The sequence below is a fragment of the Tachysurus fulvidraco genome, chromosome 12 (genome assembly GCF_022655615.1).
Source record: "Tachysurus fulvidraco isolate hzauxx_2018 chromosome 12, HZAU_PFXX_2.0, whole genome shotgun sequence".
NCBI classification, from domain to species: domain Eukaryota; kingdom Metazoa; phylum Chordata; class Actinopteri; order Siluriformes; family Bagridae; genus Tachysurus; species Tachysurus fulvidraco.
Genome location: NC_062529.1, coordinates 12988925 through 13010459, shown reverse-complemented (window position 1 = coordinate 13010459; position 21535 = coordinate 12988925). Strand labels below are relative to the sequence as shown.

At 39.2% G+C, this 21535-nt stretch overlaps 1 protein-coding gene across 4 annotated transcripts in view; it reads left to right on the top strand.

Annotated features, from left to right (window-relative positions):
• The window catches only part of kif26ab (kinesin family member 26Ab), a 68352-nt gene that overhangs the window by 37301 nt on the left and 9516 nt on the right, over nucleotides 1-21535 (top strand). For 3 of the 4 annotated variants that reach the window (XM_047821698.1, XM_047821696.1, XM_027172524.2), the window contains exons 5-9: nucleotides 14469-14652; nucleotides 16721-16930; nucleotides 18048-18141; nucleotides 19336-19598; nucleotides 20802-20985. In XM_047821698.1, coding sequence (XP_047677654.1) covers nucleotides 14469-14652; nucleotides 16721-16930; nucleotides 18048-18141; nucleotides 19336-19598; nucleotides 20802-20985 — 935 coding nt within the window. Of the gene's footprint in view, nucleotides 1-10245; nucleotides 10938-14468; nucleotides 14653-16720; nucleotides 16931-18047; nucleotides 18142-19335; nucleotides 19599-20801; nucleotides 20986-21535 lie in introns of those variants that run through there. The other variant, XM_047821697.1, reaches the window with a different exon arrangement.

The window sequence follows — 21535 nt, the reverse complement described above, 5'->3', positions numbered from 1 at the left end:
AAAACATGTATTTGATTAGTTTCTGTTTGGTTTAGATCACGCACAGTTACACAGTTGAACGTACAAAAGCTCAAATTATAGACACTAAAGCTGAGTGCACTCTCACACTACATGACTCAGAATTGCTGACTCTTTCACATTACATGACTTTAATCACTTGAAATTAGTTATTTGGTTTGTTGTAGAAAAATGAAAAAATTCAAGAGTTGCAGGAAGCAAACATTGTCTGGAGATATAGGGTAGAAAATTTGCTATTTCTGTATTGTGCACTGCCATGAATCATATAGTGTTTTTATTTTTTATTTTTGCTGTTCTTGACAACCAGTTGGATATAAAATGCCAAATAATTTCTTCCAGACACAGTATTATTGTGCTTAAATTTTACCCTCACACTCAAAATAGATGGTTGATTAACTGGATCTGCTGAGCGTGAGGGCAGATGAATTTGATTTCTTTTTAGGCTGTTTTCATTGCTGTACTATGCGATTCATTACAGCAAAAAACAAACATGCTTGAAAATATTGGAGCCTCAGTAATTGTTTGCAGACTGAGGAAAATCGCAAGCTAGAACTGGGAGCACATAGAAAGTTGGCTAAAAGAGCTATGTGTGTCATCCTGTGTCGTTTTTCTGTATTTCCTATACATGTCAACTTCGCTGGAAAAAAAAATAGTGTGTCTTCCGGATAAGTGGTGGTCCTGATTATAGCTTCATTGTTATAGTGGATGCCTGTCACTTGAATATTTAAAGACCGTCTTATGTTTGTACTGTTCTGACCTTATGCAGCTTGGGGAAATTATTTGGTTTGGACTTATAGACCTAAATAAGATAAATTGTCACAGAATCAAGATTCCTTCTTCAATCGTTCTCAATATAAACTGGAAGAGAGATGGGGGCAAGAAAGGTCTCCGCCAACCCACAGATCGACACTGTTATACACAAAAGGTGCAGTGTCAGGAAGTCTAGCCATAGTCCCAAGAGGAAGAGGACAAGGCATTAGGAAGCCCTTCGGCCACTGAAAATCTGCTGAATCATGACTGCAGTATTACAGCAATGCCTCAGTGTTCTCCACCACACCATGAAATGGAGAGGGGAGAAACGATGTCAAATCAATCTTTCAGGAAGTTCCCCTGTGGCCTGATGCTGGCCTCCTGCTAGGGGAGAGACAACAGTGTTTGCAGGTCTTCAGGTGCTGAGAAGTTGTTCTCACAGATTGAACAGCATTTCACTTGTATGGAAATATGTCGTGTCATCTGTGTTTATCAGTAAGCATCTCAACAGAGGTCTCTGGCGATCCCTAAGGCTACATTTTATCTACAAGAAATTGTTTTGTTTGCATTCATCCTTGCAGCATTCACATAGCAAGATATGGTCAACTAAATCTCTTGTCTAGATTTAATAGCTCTTGTTCCTCAAGTTGTTTGAGCATTAAATCTCATTCTCAGATCTCATTTTAATTGACACTTAATGATAGTCAAGGGAAGAGCATGTTAAAATTAAAATGTCTTTAAAATAAATGGACAATTAATCACTTCAGAGTGTTTCTGCATGAATGGGTTTGTAGAACAAGTTGGAAAACAATATATTTTTGTTAATCCATGGACCAGAATAATCACTAAAGGTTTTATCGTCTTTACAATTACATTCTATTTTCTTTGAACATCACTTTTAAGCAGTGCAGTCCATTTCCTTTGTTATACTGGAAAAAACAAAGATGGCAGCTTCATTCTCCCCTCCTCTCTCTCGCTTTCCTCCTCCACTCTAGTGCTCGCTTGTCTAGTTTGATATGAATATTCGATAAGAACTTTATTTCTTTTTAATCATGCTGTACTTGATTTCCCAAATCAGTACTGCTTATAACAGTTCAGTGTTATCTACCCCATACCTCCTACCCCTACATAAATGTCACAATTCATGTACTGGGTCATATTTACATGTTTAAAAGTAAATGGTCTATTACTTTGTCTTCCAGACCAGTCACTTTATTCATTCTTTCTTATTTGGGGTATATTTTGAGTTTATTGTGCACATTAGTCTCATGAATTGTTATGTCTCAGTTTCCCTGTTGTCTTGTGTTATGACTGTTGTAATACCAAATTTCCCCTCCGTGGTCAATAAAGTTCTCTCTATTCTCTACTCTACTCAAATATTGCATCCTGAATTTAGACAGATGTGAATGTACAGGATGTTTATCTTGTGTGATCAGTAAAAAGCAGGCCAGTGACATTATTTAACTTAAATTCATTAATTTGCTGTTCAGATTTGATAAGGAAAAAACCCCCCACAAAGAACACAAAGGAGTTTAAAGTCTGAGATGTCAATTTTGCTATTTCTTTTCACCTAGTTCAGCTCTTGGAGGATCTATGCATGTTTTTAGTGATCAGTATTAGACACTGCGGAAAGAGTGAGTTAATGGTGTCTGCTTTGTGTTTGTTTTCTGAATTCTGTCTTTTTTTCACATACAGATTGCCTTCAGCACAGTGGATTATAGGCTGTAATCAGTTCAAGAACCAGTGCACTAGAGCCTGCTAAAAATCCATTTATACTATACTAATCCCCAGTCTCTCTGACTCTCTCTGTCTATGTCTTTCTCCCCCTCTCTCAATTTCCTTCTATCTCTAAATACCCTTTCCTGAATCAAACTCTGAGTTGTACTTAATCTAAGACAGAGTAAATTCTTAAATCCTCAGTTTGGCAATAAGAGCAGTGGTGATATTGATTAATGGGTGTCTCTGTCCACTACCGTATTATAATGTGATCCTTATAGTTCCTGCAACTGATTTAAAAGGTGGTTAATTATCCTCTGTGCTTTGAACCATGCCTTTGAAAAATTGACATCAACCTGTGTTGGACACCATCCATCTTACTGCCAATGACAGTGTGATTTTTGCATAATAAGTGCTATTGACAGCTTCATTGCTCATGGGATGATGCACTAAAAGGAAAATATGGATGATTCTTCCCGTCTGAGCTTTGGTTTATTTTTTCTATACTATTTCTTTAATAAAAAGTTCTTTTTTTTGTTTGCCTCCCTGTTGCTGAGTGTTCGTAGCCAAACAATGATTTGATTGTTATTATTTACTTGATTTTGCATCACTCTGTTCGATTGCAAAAACCTGTAGGGACTGATAGAACTTCTTTGGCCTGTCCACTCCACCCCATACTTCACCTCGAGTGTGTCCTTTCTGCTCCACCTTTCTCTCCACAGCCCTGCCATTCCAGCATTTACTTTGATTAATCACGCACAAATGTTCCCAGCAGTCACTGTAGCTGAATGTTGTGATAGCCCTGAGAGTAAAAGAGTGCAAACAAATAAGCACAAGGTGTCCTCCATGGCAGACAGTGATTAATGAGGTGGAGATGAGGGTAGAAACCAGGAGTGCTTTTGTTTTCTCTCCTTTCTTCACTCACATGCCTTATTTTATCATCATTCTGTCCTGTTTTTCTGTATTTTTTATACATTTAAACTTTGATGGAAAACTGACCAGATGGAGTAAAGACTCCTGTTGAGGCAGCACAGTTTTGATTGTGTGTCTTGCATTGAATTGTACTACTCTTTCGTGCCAACAGCCACACGTGTTTGTGCTGCAACCAAATTCCCCATTGTCACTAATCTGTGAGCGAAACCTGATGCTGAGGGCTCATTAGCTGCCATGCTGTTTGCAGCCGTGCACTGGAACACGAAGGAGGAGAGATGAAAGTAGACGATAATCTTCATAAACAGGGAGGCAGAAAGGGTTGACTGGAAAGGGAGCAAAGTCTTAACGATCTCTCGGCTTTTCTTGTGTTCGCATGCTCTTTTAAACACACTTCTTATATTACACTTCAAAACCCATTATGATCTTTATAGTGTTTATGAATAACAAGATGATCAAAACACACCAGTGTCTTAATTCCATACCTTTTTTTTGACTTCCGGCTTAGAGCACCCAACTCATTAAATAACAAAAACAGCCTGACTATGTTTTACAGCTAGTTCTCTGTCCTCCCCACTGTGTTTAAACCACAAGCTGCAGAGCCAGGATTAGCTGCACATCCTGTGTGCTTGGGGATGCCATTGAGAGGGCAATTTAGGAAACTACAAACAGAAGAGAAAATTCAGCCCCCCTCTATTCCTACCTACTTCCTGTTTGGTATTTAAGACAGAGTCGTATACTCTTGACTTGGCCTCTGGCTTTGTTGGGAGATAGGAGGCTAGACGTTGTGGTGCTGTTTGGGTGTTGGGTGAAAAAGTTCTTTGGGTTTTTACTGTTTTATTAGTGACATAACTAGTACAGGAAGCAGGTTTAAAGTTTGGCACCTACTTGTGGGTATTACATGTTTTTCCTAAGGACAGACCTCATTTAACAAAAAAGGTCATGTTTAGGTTTATCAGGGAAAATAGTTTGGGCTTTGTTTAGTCTAGTGTATGCTTTTTGTTATGGCAGTATGACAGGTTGGTATAATTTTTAGATTATTTATGAAATGGGCCTCTTGGCATAAATTGGACTCAAGAAGCAAGAACACAAAGCTATGTAGACACTTAACACATCTTTTTTTCCCTTATTTTAATCTCTGGGATTTTTCTTTTTCACAAGTACATATAAGTAAATATAAAAAAAATATATTTGTGTATTTATACAGAGGTTGATGAAGGCTAAAAGTGCACTAAGGACTTGGGGATTTTTCTCTCCCTGTTTCCTTTTAATTAGAATGTTTTCCATTTAGACCTAAATTGCTTCATTTATTTTGAGATGGCTAGGGATTCCTGGCCCAGACATGCTGTCGGAATAAAGCCTGGGCTCAGCAGTACCCAAGCCATCATTTTTCACTGTTGCTCTCTTAGGTTCAAAATGATTTACCTTCACTCTGACAGCCGCTGATTGGCTCTCAGCCAAAACTCAGAGCTTAGAGAGGAATAGACTGATCACACAAATGCTCCATCAAGGCAAGGCTTAGCCAGTCTTCTTTCATTCTTCACTATTTCTGTCTGATCTCATCATCCAAATTTAGCTTATGTTCCCTCTTCTATATAATTGTTCACATTTTTCCCCATATTGTTCTTATCTTTGTTACCATAGAGCACAAGTTCCCAACCCTGACCATGGACTACTCCTGGGCTGCAGATTTGTGTGTTTTCCTTGTTTCCAACACATCTGATTCAACTAATCAACTAATTTACATCCTTTTATACGAGGAAGTATGAGTATCAGAGCAACAAAAACACTAAATTGTGAAGGACAAGGGGTTCTCCAGGACATGGTTCAGACTAGACTTCTTCAGACTTCTTCTAGGGAGTCCAACCTTTTTGTGTTCCAGTTCCTTATTCCTGAAAGAATAAGTCCTCATTATGTTTTGTATGGCTACAGTAACAGAAGCCATACAAAACATTTTATTCAGCTTGCTTTGTCCTTTTGGTTGCAGGTGATGTGTATTTCATTTTCATTATACAGCACCTTTTCTATTTATTGGCACCTTCATTATAAATGTGCAAATCTGATTGCATTATACAGACTAATTCTAATTTACTATAAGATTTATAATTTGTACTGTATTTATCCTAACATGCCTTTAACTTAGTAATGATTTCCTTGTGCATAAATGCCAGTTTGTGGATGTAAATGGAGATAAAAATACATAGGCAGTTAAAGTTAATTTTAATCACAATTAGTGTCTCAAAGATTTCCCGTTGAAATTGGACCCATGAACAAACTCTCGAAATTCTGCTATGTAGCTGGATATTTCAGCCGAAAACCTGATTGCCTCTGCCACTAGGATTAGACATGGCGCTTGACATGAACCAGAATTAACTGGTTTGAATTGAATTTAGACATGAACCAGACATCTATAGATCAACACAAAAATGGTTAAGGAAACACAAAATCTGTGATTTGCAGTGGCCATATCAGTCTCCAGATATGAAATCAGATTGGAGATGGATTTCCGCCTACACAAACCTAGCTACTCACTATATCTTAAGTTTATCACTAAGAGATGTTACTACACAGTGTCCAAAACGATGCTTGTGTATGCAACTCCCAAAGTTGAACTTCCATAATCCTCAGCCTACAACCTCATCACATGACCACCAGTAATGCTCATCAGTTTCCTGATTATATAGGTAAACAGTAAGGGATATTCTAAACAATCTGGTTCAGCAGACTTGCACATCTATACAGTTCTGAAACATTATATGCTGTGTGTAAGCTTTAATTTGTGTTTTTATACTTTCTTTGCAGTTGAAATGAATCAACTGAGCGCATTGTTTTCAGTCCACAAATGGGTCTCTTTTTGTGCTCACATTTCACTCTCCATTTATAATCCTCTACTAATATCTCTAAAATACTGATATCTTCCAGTTTAGACAGTGGAAAGCCAGTGTAATGTTGCTTGCTTATGTTTTAATTGACATTGTCACAAAGCAGCTTTACAGATGAAAAGTATTTTCTTGTAATCCTTTGAACATTTTGAATGTCAGCTAGGTTAAAAACGCAGGACAGCTGAATGTTTTTAATTGCTGGCTATGGAATGACAGTGCACTGATTATTCATCAGAGCATATTGAAGATTCTATATGGTTCAGGTGGTCAGTTAAATGAAATATGCTGTGCAACAGTATTCCTAAATGCATTTGAATGAAGTATGCTCCCGAATGATTATCATAGTGCAAAAAAGCTAGATAAAGAGTCCTCAGTTTTGTAGTTCTTGGCTGAAAATGGATGTAATGGATATAGATGAGTGGATGCAGCTGAGGCAGACACTATGCTCTGCACCTGACAGATTCCTCGAAGCTGAAGCCAAATCTCACTCAGACTTGTATGAGAAAAAGAGCTCATAATTCCATATGTGACTATTAATGTTAAAATAGCTGAAACTGAGATGATGTTAGGAAGAGCAGTCTCTGATAAGGCAAAACGAAGATAAAAACACTAAAAAGGAGAAGAAGATACGTGTTCTAAAAGGGCAGTAAGTAAGTAACGAAGTGAGTAACGAGGGCAGCATATCTGAAGTGCTTCAGCAGGAACGTGAGATGCCAGGAGCAATGTTGTGCAGGAGTCGTGTTGAGAGTGACAGCCAAAACCATATGCAGTCTATCTGATGTCATATGTCACTCTCACAATTTGCCCACACTCAGTAGGAGTATGTAACAGCAGATCCATGGCTCCTTCACAGTCTGCATTACACTCTGTCCTCCTGTTTGTCACTTCGGTTCATGGGAAGGAAATACACCACTTTCTGTTCCAGAAACAGAATAGCCATGTGCTCAGTGGTTATTTAAAGAACCTTTGTTTACTTCACTAATATCCCATGATGATACAGATACAGTTGCATGACTGAGCATGCTTTAGGATAAAGCTCAACTTATTCACAGGCTTTGTGTAATGGGTCTCTGTATACTCAGACAAACCTCAAACATGGTGGATTGAGAGAGGGAACACTCAAACATTTATTATGCACAATTAGTAGTTTATTACTTTGAAATTAACCACCTAAATAAAGCGGAATCCTTTTTTGTGGGATTCCAGATTACTGACTAACTGCCTCTCAGTTGAATCCATATAGCTGGGCACAGCAGAATATGACATCATCCTTTAGTGCCCATTGTATGAAGTAATCCTTTTTTAAACAGTGTCTCTGTCACCATTTTACCTAAAGTGTTCACATGGCAAGCTTTCTGTAGTGCTTTTGAACAATAGAACAAAAGACTGTTACTGCACACGTATCTCATGACTCTCAGAATGCCTCTTAAATAACTGTGTAAAATTAAGTAATTGTTTATATTGTGAGGCCCTGGCTGTCCGTTTATTGGTACTGTCTTAATAACATTATTTAATTTTCCTCCCCATTAACTGCAGCAGAACTGCCCTGTGCTACTTGCTCTGGCTGATATCATCAGGCTTGCACAGACCAAAGCCAAATCTGTACAAGCCATGAGCCACACCTCCCTTATTCAGCATTAACATTATAGGGCCACTTAATGGTCCCATAATGAAGTTTAAACAACTTGTATGTAAATATACAACTTGTATGTAAATATAGTAGATTGATGATACTTTCTAGATTTTTGTATATTCTTAGGAGTCTGTATGTACAAGCTATAGAATGGTAAGGGAAACGAAGGAAGCTGGTTTTAGATTAAACAGTTAAGTGTAGCAGGGCTGCGTACATGTAGTCTTGTGTGGATAATGTATTCTGATATCAGCCTGGGTGATCTGATTTTTGCCTGAATGGTTATAGCTCTGTTAGAGATATCCAGTCAACCAAATATAATACTTTATACTAAAAAGCAAAATGTCAAGGATGGTAAACAGGATCTATGTTGCAATTAGCCACAGGACCTTTTTGACCCACACATGCAGATACAAACAGACACAGAGTGAGAGTGCCTCGCAAACAAGCTAATGGGTCCATAGGCTAATGACTCCCTTGGCCAGATGAATTCCTCTTGCAAATTCGACAAAAGCTGAATGCCAGAAAGGGAGCCTGGCAAGATTATAGATGACAATCCAAATGGTTTGGATCCTCACAAGAGTAGACAGATAACCTGAGTGTGACAAAGACATTGATTCACACACCACAATACCAGCAGCCTTCCTCCAATCATGCTTGTGCTGTCATTAGTAAAAGCTTAAAGTACCTTTTGTATCCCTTGACAGCAACATATTGCTTTGTCTTATCCAGCGCTGTTTGTACATGCTGCTCACACATGTGCTCTGAAATGCTGCTATAGTCTGAGAGAGTGATGACTTCAGCTCCCCTGCCACACTGAGCGAAACACACATTAGTATTTGTAACGTTGCCGGATCGATTGTTACTAACGTTTCCCTGGATCCGGTTTAACAGGTATGCACAATATATCTGTTTTTCTTTAAAACGAATGGTTTCTAAGGAATCCCCCTCCCCCCATATATTTGCTCTCAGTAGTCATCAATACTAAAATATGTGGCCATTGCGGTTAGTGTGCATATTGTGGTCAATTTTAAATTTTACTTATTGCAGCACACATGAGCATATTTTCACCCTGTCTATTATTTAGGTGTCGTAAAGCAACATGAATTTGATCACTTATATCACATACTAGTCTTAATGGAAATATGATGCTATAATATCAATATTGCGATATTTTTTTGCAAATACATGCTTTTGGTTTTTTTTTTGGTAGTTTTCGACATCATAGTTATTGAACAATATGGTCTAATCTGAATAAAAATCCAGCACTGTAAGGGGTTAAATAATCATGTACTTTCTTTTTCTTTTCTGGACCATTTTGTTAACAAACCTGTATATCATATATCACATGAATGTGTTCAGGCATCATAATATATGAGTTTATTGCCATATTGCCCAACACTAACTGCCATATTGCCCAACACTAACTTTCATGCATGAAAAATGAAACACATATTTGGCTTTTGACCATGCCTCTACCATGACCGATCAGCATTCACACTATATGTGGTCTGACTGTTGCCTCTGCCTTGCAGGGAGAGTACTCACTCTGGTGTGTATATATTATGTAGGGCAGTGGGTTAGGAGAGAAGTGTGTAAAGCTGTGCTACATTGACTTTTGTTTGAATGCTTTTTTACACTATGCTTGCTAAGTAAATTGACAGTCAAGGGAATATCGAGCTTTCTCTAAGAAATGGTTTAGTTCATTGGTTATTCCCTGTCTTTCTTTTTCTTTTTACTAAGGACGAGGGTATTCGTATCGACTTTACCTTCTATGGATTTCCAGATACTGTGTGCATTTTTCTTTTCCAAATCAGTCCGACCATCCACCTGAATGCAAGGCACTATTCAGAGACGGCGTGTGGAAATGAATAGCATTATCTCAGCTGTCACGCTGATCACATCTTTGACAAAGCACAGGCTGAGTAAAGCATTCACTTTGCATATAGAATCTTCATTTTTCTCTCACTCTTTTGTTCTATTTTTTAGATTTTTCTAGATTTTTCTCCCTCTATAACAGACTTAGATATATACTGTATGTCTGTTTGAAGTCTGGGACAGAGTAAGAGGGAATGGGCTTCTTTGCACATGAAGTATTCATGCAGCAAGGGGGCATATATGTGCATGCGTGTGTGTGTGTGTGTGTGTGTGTGTGTGTGCGCGTGCGCGTGCACGTGTGTGTTTAGAGAGAGCGAGTAAGGGAGAGAGGCGCACCCTCACTCAGTGTGAACTCCTTTTCTGGCTGTGGGGAGTAAAAGGGGCAGGGCTGTGTAAAGAAAGAGGGAGGGAGGGAGCAGCGTATGTGTGTGTGTAAGTGTGCATGAGTGTGTGAGCGTGTATGTGTGTGTGTGAATGAGAATGCTGCACGGCTACTAACGTTTCTCAGGCAGCACGAGCCGGAGCTTGACTGCGAGATTTCATCCTCATTTCCCTCCTGGTTCACAGCGGAGAAGAACACATGGAGAGGAGGGGGAGGAATGACAGAGGAAGTGTAGGATTAAATGAACTGACAGAGAACCTGAGGAAAGAGAAGAAAGGTGCGAAAAGACATAGCACGGGTCACAGAAAAACGAAATGAATGACACGTGAAAAGAGGTAAAGGGAAGACAAGCCAAGCCTGCTGGAGTGAATGGAAAGAAGAGTATTTGATTTACAGCTGGATTTGTTGTGGAGTTGAACAGATTATGGGAAATGTACAGTGAAGAGGAACTTTGTGCCCTCGCCGCATCCCTCCTGTCCCCTCTCAGCTTTTTTCAACCTCTTCCATGCCATAGATTTTTATGCTGGTTCTGGACTTTCTCCTCTCATGCGCAACTTCAAAACTCATCTGGATATTTTCACGAATGATAAACAAAAATTAGACATTTAAAAACAAGTATACTTTTAAAACTGCATGGCAAACTCAATGGCAAAATGTGGACATGTAGGCTGTACATTTTCCTTTGGTCTTGTTTGGCTGCCTTTGGCAAAACTGAGCAGTTACTTTGTTAGATGATGGATTGGAAAGAAGTGTAAGTACTTTTTCTCACTTTGTGTGTGTGTGTGACATGATCCTTTTTACCCCATGCACACCATTTCCCTACTCTACTTCTCTGTCAATATAATTAATAACACTAATTGAATTTATTAAATACCTGCTGAACCCAAATGGGATTTAATAACATTTTCACTCATTTTTTTCCACTCTGGAATATAAATCTGATTTTCTAAAGGTGAAAGTGATTTCTCAGTAACTTTTGTACTTGCCACGACATGTGAAGGGTGAGGTTAAATTGTTTATATTATTATTGTTATGTGTGTGAAAGTGTATCTGTGTGTATGTCAGCTACAGTAAAGCTGAACAGGTGGACAAGCCTTGGAAAGTGTAGGCACTTTGGCGTGTTCTTTATGGCAAGCTTACGTCTATGAGCCAAGCCAGGTTCTTCTGTTAGAGGGGGTGAAATAGAGGAAAAGAGAAGGAGAAATGGAAAAATTGGAAGGAAGGAAGGATAAGAGAAATGGAAAAAAAAGGTGGATAGTAGGAGGGAAGTGCACATGTGAGAAGCATTTTTTCTCTTGCTATATAATAATAATAATAATAATAATAATAATAATAATAATAATAATAATAATAATAATAATAATAATAATAAAACTATTATGTTTTTAAGTTTTTAAGTCTAGAATGTCTTTATTCTAGTTGTACAGAACATTGACACATGTTAAAAAATAAGATGGGTTTGGGTTTTGAAACCCTTGCATTTATCATGTATGTGGAGATGTACTGTCACTTGATCACAATCAGTGACACACTCTGCCTGTCTCGTGCCTCTGACGCTGTGTCTGTCTGTCTTTTCTCTTTCACTGTGCAAACACTCCTTCCCACTTACACACACACAAACGCACACACATGCGCACACACACATGCACACACACAAGCATGCACACGCGCACACACACACACGCACACACACGCACAGACCTCTCTTACTCATGGGCCTGCAGTTCCCTGGGGAGAAACTCCTCCTGTATTCCTCTTGGACGCTATAATTATTTCATCAGCCAGCGGTGTGTTCCCTGATTGTGCTTGTGGGGCTGTCACTGTGGACTGGAGAGGGAGAAGAGAGGAAGGAGGGGGGGAAGAGCAGGGAGGAATAAAGCGAGCATGACACTCATGGAGATATAGAGAGATAGAGTGTAGATGGGAGGGTGGATGACCAGTAGGCACGTGCACACACACACACACACACACACACACACACACACACACACACACACACACACACACACACACACACACACACACACACACACACACACACACACACACACACACACACACACACACACACACACACACACACACACCCATGTTCAAAGGCATGATAGAATAGACTAATGAGCAGTCTGCTTGCTGAAGAAAGAGGATGTCTCTGTACACACACAACCTGTCATACTCACATTCTACTGAATGACATAAACACTTGTTTACATGCCCTCTCATTGCTACCTTATTTATTCAATCGTTTAGTAAGCTCTTTGTTTTTTGAGCTAAAATGGCTCAAAAGCCAATGACTAATGAATTAGTCAGTAAAGGTCAGTGGTTTGCAATATTATATTTTTTGTCTGACCATAAGAGAAAATTTGGTTTCTGTGGAATCAATTTTTAAATTTTACCTTTTCATTTAAAAAGCTCCTCCACTTGCACATGTATCTGTATGTATACTGCTGTGTTCAACCTCTATAGTGGAAATTGTAAATAATGTCATTTTCAACCTCCATGTATTTGAGCTGAAATTGGCTGAAAAGCAGCAAGCTGTATAGTAAGTGTTATAGATTCTACAAGTTAATAGTTTTGTATGTTGATTGACCCGAAGCAAATACTTAGATTAACTGATTTAAAGGAAAGAATCCTGCCATGTTTACTCATGTTGTGAGCAGCCATATTGATATTAAGTCATTAACAAAACCAGAGTTTCAGTCAAGAGTAACAGTAGCCTAGGATTTGGGTGGGAGTGGAGAGATGGCCATGTACTGTCTTGTATCTCTGTGGGTTTTCTCAAGGTTGCCCACACACACACACACACACACACACACACACACACACACACACACACACACACACACACACACACACACACACACACACACACACACACACACACACACACACACACAAAATATCATGCCATAATTTTTATTGGCTGCCTTAAATTAGTTTATAAATGATAGTTTATAGTTAATAAGTATGGCTTCCTTTAGGGTGTATTCTCCCACCTTACACCCAGAAGATTTCAGCTCAAAATCCACAATGTCCCCAAATTTTGAATTCACCAAAATCACTGGTTATACCTTTAAAAATAGACACTTTTCTTCCTGTCTTTAATTATACTGACCTTTTTAATTAGTTTCACTATAGCTAAGGATCTGCTAATAGTTACAGAATCATATGTTAAGATTAATAAATGAGTAACATGTTCAGGCTTTGAGGGAATAAAATATATAGTGCAGTGAGATTTGGGACATTAACTGTAGTTAACTGTGTTTCATAGGTGCGCTGCTCACTCACTGTGTGTGGTACAGAGTAATTTCCCCTTCAGCACTACAGTATTCAGCACGAGACAGATGCCGCCTGTCAGGTTCTCTCCTCCACTTAGTGCATTCCACACAACACACAGTTCAATGCCTGTAAGGCTCCTCCTAATTAGAATTACCTGCAGAGCCTAAGCATCTTTTGCTAATTCTTCTATTTTCTCTTTCCTGTTTTCTTCATGTCTTGCTCTCTTTAACTTTGTACTTATTTTTACATGATTATTTTACTGGCGTAACTTCCGTCATGTGTATTTCATTGCACACAAAACCATTACAGCTTCAGATTAGCTGTTAAACATTTCAAGTAATATATGTAATATATTACATATAAGGAAAAGTTTGTTTTTCTATGTTTGTTTTTCTCTTACATATGTTTCCTATGTAATATATAAGTAGGAAACACAAACACTTCAGTCAAGGATTCATTATTTGCTTACTTGAAATGTTGTATCTCATGTGAATGAGATTGATGTCCTTATTATGGCTGTGGAGTCAGTGCCAGCAAATGGTTAATGTCAAGGCTAATGGCGGAACTGACCCTATTAGCTGCAGTTTCACATTTCCTTCTGAAAAAGAGGAGGGCATTTTGGGGTGATGGGGGCATAATATGGCCATTTGGTAATGTGAAGTAAAGGGAGGAGGCAACCTGCGGAGAGGGAACGAGCAAAAGAAAGTGAGTGAGACTGCTGGGTGTTTACTTTGGCTTTGAGATGGGGCTTTTGACCTTTCACTTCTGTAAATGCCAAGCTATACCATAAAATCAATCAGCAAAAGAGCAGATTGATTTTTATTTCACCTTCCTAAACTTGAATGAGTGGCAATATTTAAAGGCTTTTTGGAAACAACTTCCCTATGGTGTGCAAGAACTTGTCAGTTGATTGGTTGCAGAGCTTTGCAGTGATTTTCTACACAAAGCATGAGACTTCAGAAGGAGCTTGTCTTGTACTAAATAGCATGGTGTTTTTTTCCAGGGCCGCACAGAAGCTGAACCTCTCCTCCAAGCGGAAAAAGACCCAGCCACCTATGCTGCAGCCGCCAGAGCCCTCCATTTACCCCACCAACTTCAGCAGCATCCTCCAGCTGTCTCCTCCACCCGCTCCACCATGCCTGCTCAGGGCCAGCTCAAAGGCCAAGGAGAACCCTGGCATGGGAAAGGTTAGTGAGATAAACACACACACACACACACACACACACACACACACACACACACACACACACACACACACACACACACACACACACACACACGCACACACACTATCATTGTGCTTACAAATGCACTCTTTGACAGTGAATAAAGAGTGCTTTTCGTTTGAACCTGGCCAAAGAAATACAAGGCCATACATCTCTCTGTTTAGTGTCCATTGGGGAACACACATGCCGGATGGCGTGACACACACACCCACACACACACACACACACACACACACACACACACACACACACACACACACACACACACACACACACACACACACACACACACAAATGTATAGTGGGGTACACGGCTGCAGTTGTTTGTATCATACAGACGGGTGCCCAGACAGGCTTGGGGCAGTGTAGGCTAATATAGTGGTATAAATCCCTTGGAATGTCACGAATCTGCTCTCCTTGTTCTTTTTTGTTTTTTTTTCCTGCTTTGTTCTCAGTAGGAGGGGGGATTTATATGTGTTTATGGACTGTTTTCCTCTCATTATCCACTTGGCTTTTTGAACATGTATATGTCAGAAAAGATTTTGAGTAACTGTTGAATTTTCTAAAAGCAAATACCTCATTATTGCATTGCAGAGCCATAAATATATGTTCTAGGCAAGTACGTAATTAAGAAATCCAGATAAATAAATAGTCTTTTTTGAAGAAGTAACAAAAAATAGTGGTCTCAGTTTTTTTTTAAAAAACAGCCAGCATTATTGGAAGCTCTGAATGCGAAGCCATCAACAGAAAGAATTCAGCATGTATCTCCTTTGTCTATTATTGTTCAGCTGCATGCTACCATATTTATAGAGATCGAGAAGATTTGTACCAGATTAGATACCACCTGCTCTGTGAGATTATTATAACACATGTTGCCAAAAGCTCAAGCCCATTGAGATGATTACTAACTGGCCATTGTAAATGGACTCATTGAAACCCAGCTTCATTAACGAGCTTCCTCTACCCCACTACTGAATCTCACATCTGCTGCCACTTGAAACGATCGAAATGGGATGCAAGTTCTTCTCACTAAATTATACCTAGGACACATTATAAGTAAAAATTAAACAAAGCATATCTAAAGATACTTACAATATACATTATCGGTATATCAGTATATTCATGTCTGATAACAAATTGACAGTTTCACTGTGGTATTTCAAAAAAGTTGGTTGTCATAGTTACCATCAGAAGCAATTAATGTGAAATTACCCTCAGTTTAATTTGTCAAACAATTTCACAAACATATATATTGTACTGGGAGAAACATTTATTAATTTTAGGTGTGCAAGACCATATTAACCAACCAATGTAAATATAGGGGAGACTGTTGACTTTTTTTGGTCGGTCATATATGGAAACCTGTTTCCAATGTCACGGCCAGAGTAATTTCCTTCACCATGTGCACATGTCCATCAGCGGTAATCGGCCCCTGTGGAGCAGCAGGAACGAGGGGGAGCTCGACCATGGCTGGTGTTGTGGCATAGACATTCCTCACAGGCACGGCAGTGGGATAAAGCAAAGCAGACATTGTTCTGCTGGACCAAAGCTGGACTGAAGCTGTAAATACACACTAACCACAGGTCCACAAGGATGCGGTATGGCTTTGTGCTGCTCACATTGGAATGCTGTAGGAGCTCCAGGGGGAATGTGCTGCACTGTACTTGTGTATGCCTGGCCACTGAGTGATGTTTACAGTGGCAGCTTCTTACTGATGTGTTGTGAGGATTAAGTAGAGCAGTTTCTCAGCTGCTGGGTCTTTCCTGGCTCTTCGGTATGGGTGTGACACTAAAATGTGTTGGAAGAGTTTTGCCTTACAGCTTCTACAGTTAAAACAAAAGCTTTCTTTTGTCATCAGATTATTCAGCAAATCTGTACAGTATAATTTTACAAAACCCATAATCCTAAAAAAACAAAACAAAAAAACAAAACAAAAACAAAGCCTCATTCTATAAACTGCATTCTATTTTCTCTCCTGCATAGGTATTGTTACATATTAATTCTTTTCTTTCACTGTTTTTCTGAGCAGGTGAAGGTGATGGTGCGGATCTGTCCATCTGTTGGCGTGCAGGACACTTCTGAGTCCATGTCTTTCCTGAAGGTGGACCAGAGGAAGAAGCAGTTGACCCTGTATGAGCCTTCGCTCCTGACCCAGCCTAGCTCCGGGCACCGACGCACACCATTAACTGCTCCAAAGATGTTCGCTTTCGATGCCGTCTTCACCCAAGATGCCTCACAGGTAAGGGCACTATTGGAATCTTTGTGAATTGCTGTTGTTTTTTTATATTTCTGATGCTTGTCTTTTTTTATTGCCTACTAGGCTGTATTCTAGTACATTTGCGCTAAGACATTTCCTCAAGGGCAGTAGGACATCTGCACAACACAAATATAAACAACCTCACCTCCCACACATATACTGGACAGGGCTTGAGGCTTAAATGGCCATCTTACTAGCATCATCCTTCATAGTTTATTCACAGCAGCTGATTCTTCTGGAGTCCGAAAAATGAATAGAATTTTTGCCCCATATATTCAACAGTGTTCAATTCCTCATCCAGACTCTGATGGTGGGAGGGCATCCAAATTAAGAACCAAATTAAGAGCGCCTTCCAAACAGCCACACAAATAACCACAAGGAGACACTTAAGAGACATGAACAGTCCTTGAGAATGATTAAGTGAGAACAATTTAGTTGACGTTTTGTGGCAACTGAGTTGACTTCTTAATGTCTGTGCTGAAAGAACTCAGCATTAAACCCATTTTATAGAGGCTCTTTACACAAACAATTAATTTGTTTTTCAGTGCATGCTTGATTTAAAGTGTTTGTCTGATTAAATTATTCATTGTTTTTTTAGATAAGCGATTAGATAAGCCTGAACAGATGGTAAATCTACTAAATAATTGTGTTTTAGTAGCTGGAGTGGCACATTATTCTAGTAGCTTGCTAAAATGTGTGCTGTGCAAGCTACAATGTTCAGGTTAGCCTGTTTGTCCTTGTGTGTACTTTATCTATGTGTGATGTATGAAAGGAGATTGCTGCAGTAGCGAACTGTCCCTGTGGACTGAGGCTAGTGGAACAGATTGTAATGACAGCACCGTAGACTACAGCAGTGTAAACCTCCTCCTGCCTGCTGAATCCATGATGAGCTGCTACTTGGTTGATTTGATGTTGCTCTGTATTTAGTTTATTAATGATGAATTAATTGGATATCTGTTATGCAACATAAATATCTGCCTTTCAGACAGATCACGGTCCGGTCGACAGTTCATGGCGTTCTGCTACGAAATCTGCAGCACTGAATTGTCAAGAATAGTGACTGACTGTTCATATCCTTGTCTTTTCTGGATGTCTGCAGGCTGAAGTGTGCTCAGGGACCGTGGCTGAAATTATTCAGTCAGTGGTGAATGGAGCAGATGGATGTATCTTCAGCTTTGGTCATGTTAAACTTGGTAAGCTTTTTTGTCCAATATTCTTTATTACCATTACATGTAATTACATCTCATTACTTTTTACTAATGACTTACAAGTGGGATAGCAGCCATTTGTCTTATAGTCCAGCTTTTTGTTAATAGTGTGGAAGCCACTTAGGCACTAAATAAAGATATTTTTTCTTCTCATTTCTTTAAAAGCCTTCAGTGACACACTCAGGTCGATTGACAGTGTGTGTGTTCTTGTGTGTGTGTGTGTGTGTGTGTGTGTGTGTGTGTGTGTGTGTGTGTGTACATAAGTGGGTGATTATTATGAGCAGAAAGGCCAAAGGTTAGAGAGTATAATTGAAAACTTACTAATTTATGCTTACACTACAATGTGTTTGAATATCTTAAGGCGGTGACTAGATCAGTATTTTTGAGATAACATAGTCAGAGTTGAAATTGGTAGTGAAAGAAAACCAGAGGTATTAGTGTTCATCAAGTAGTGTTTCGTTTTTAATTTGAATACAATAAGGTTGTTACATCCTATAAATCAAGTTACATGTAAATGTTCTAATATCATATATTTCTATAGCATAAACCAGTCTAGATTTACAACCCAATACTAAATCCACCAAAGAAACAGAAAAAGAAAAGACGATGAAAGAACTAATTATTATCTTTAAGAGATGTCCTTGATCAATGAATGTGGTCTAAAATGAATACCTCAAGTCATGTATTTCTTGTCAGTTCTTCGGAGGCATTATTTCCCTTCAAGTTAGGGAATTTTGGATGGAAACATTCTCTTCTAACCTAAAGCAAACTGACAAAAATGGCTGTTTTAATCAGTATTATAACTTGTTGTTTACTATCCTATCCTTTTGTTTGATTGGCAGGTTGCTAATATCTTAAACCGTAACAAAATATATTCCAGGCTTTATTAACAGTTTCTCAACAGGTGTTGCTACATTTTTGCTTACAGTATGTGAGTTTAGCACATGTTCTTACTGTGAAGAAGAGACCCTTTATTTCCTGGGACTCCCTCTTTCCTTCTGCTCTTTTTCTCTCTATTATCACATACACCACTGGTAAATGAATTTGAGTAAACGTGTAATAAGTGATATCATCAGTAGAAAAGGCTCTTTTGAAATTCCAGAGCTCTGCATACACTAGTGTGCCGAGCGCTCTCAATACGTTGCCAGAATTAACAGCTTGCTCTCTCCCACTCACCAGGCAAGACGTACACCATGATTGGCAAAGACAGCTCTTCTCAGAGCCTTGGCATTGCGCCCTGTGCCATCTCCTGGCTCTTCAAGCTCATCAGTGAGCGCAGGGAGAAAACTGGCACACGCTTTTCTGTACGTGTTTCGGCTGTCGAGATCTACGGTAAAGAAGAAGGTCTGCAGGATCTGCTCTCGGATGTCTCAACAGGCAGTCTGCAGGATGGCCAGTCGCCAGGGGTCTACCTGCGTGAGGACCCTATCTGTGGTACACAGGTTAGTAAGAGTTTAGGGCATTATTGTTAGTGTTATTTTTGCATTTTGATCTTTAAATATAAGCTTGGAAGGCTTGTATAGTTTTATTTTCTTTGTGTATATTAGTTTTGCTGTCTAGTTGTGCATTACTGAAATGTGTCATATTTTAACTCCATATCATTTTAGCAGCATTTTTATAGCGTACAGTCATGAAGCCTTGCACTATAAGGCAGCTGTTTCATCCCCCACATCTATGGGTGCTGCTGATGTGTCTTTCTTCTTTCAACCACTAGCCTCCTCATTGGAGGAGGGTAAAAGCTAGTGGCGTTTGTGGCGTTTGGGGAGATGGGGAAGAAGGTAGTTGAAAGCGCTGCCAGGTGTTAGCATCAGATGTTGTTTTTTGGGGTCCATACGAGGCCGACACTTCAAAGGCTGCCTGAGGCTTGTGAAGTTTACATAGATGGAGTCAGGCTCCACCCAGCGTTCCTCAAGCGTTCTCCCTTCTCAGTGCTAGTGCTGCTAACTGGGTAGTTACTGCTTATTTCAAGCTTGGGTTTATCTGATTGCTGAAACATTCATCCGTAATATTGATTCATTTGACCCCTATTTGGCCATAGGGATTCTGAGCCTGTCCTAGGAACACAACACACAAAGCAGGAATTAATACTTCTACAATAGAGATCTTAATAGAGATATCACAGGTGTAGGGCTCTTTAAAAACAAACAAACATGAACATGAAGATATACCATTTTTTATCAGTTTTAGCTAGCTGTAATCTAGGATTTTACCTTTTTTCCATTTTAGCTACATTTAAATGCTACTTCTCTTTCGGTAGCTTATAACAAGGTTCTTAGCCTGCTGCTTCATCTCCCATCTGGTATAGGCCTAATAGGATCTTGACATTTTATCCTTTTTACCAGTTGAATTATTGAGATTGTGGACTTTCACATTACAAAACTATCTGTCTCTACTATCTGTCTGTAATGTAATGTAATGTAATGTAAACTCCAGCTCACTTTCAGAGTTACAGGATATAAAATAATCAGGATATTCTAAAACATGAATTAGGAAATGCAAACATTTGAGCTAACTTTTTTACTGTTAACAATTGTTGATCATTTTTATTTGTTGTGAGGAAGAATGAACTTCTGTGTTATGAATTACCCATTTTGAATTGAGGAGATGCAAGAGCATCTGTGTATTTTATCTGAAATTGGTTTCAGCTCCAGAATCACAGTGAGTTGCGGGCTCCCACCGCAGAAAAGGCTGCTTTCTTTCTGGATGCAGCCCTTGCAGCACGCAGCACCAGCCATCCTGATACAGACGAGGAGGACCGGCGCAACTCACACATGCTCTTCACTCTTCACATTTATCAGTATCGGATGGAAAAGAGTGGCAAGGGAGGAAGTGAGTATCTGACTGGATGAGTGTGTGTGTGTGTGTGTTTGTGTGTGTGGTTAATTGACATTCCAGCGATGATGATCTCCCTCTGTGCAGTTAATTGATGGGCTGCACTTCCATTTCCTTTTCTTTCTCACTTTTCATACTCACAGAGGTGGAGAGCTGCATCTCAAACTCATTAATCTAATAGCTGAGATATTACAGACTAAATCAAAGCTACCTTCCCATCACCCTTTCATTTTTTCTCTCAATCTATCATGTGGAAAGTAAATCACTCGGGCCTGTTTTGACCACTTCATTAAACTTTAATGGGAATTTTAACAGACAGTAATAATTCATGAGCAGCTAATGACCACAATCATAATGTAGAAATACCTCTCACTGTGCAATCCTGCACTTCTCATTAGCATAGGTAAATGCTGAGCATTTTGACAACAGAGGAAAAATATGTACAGTTGTGTTAAATGGAAAATGGCTTTCAGAAAGAACAGGGCAAAAAAAACCCCCCAAAAAAACAATGCTGGAACAGAGAGGAAAAGGGTTGCTGCTCTTAAAT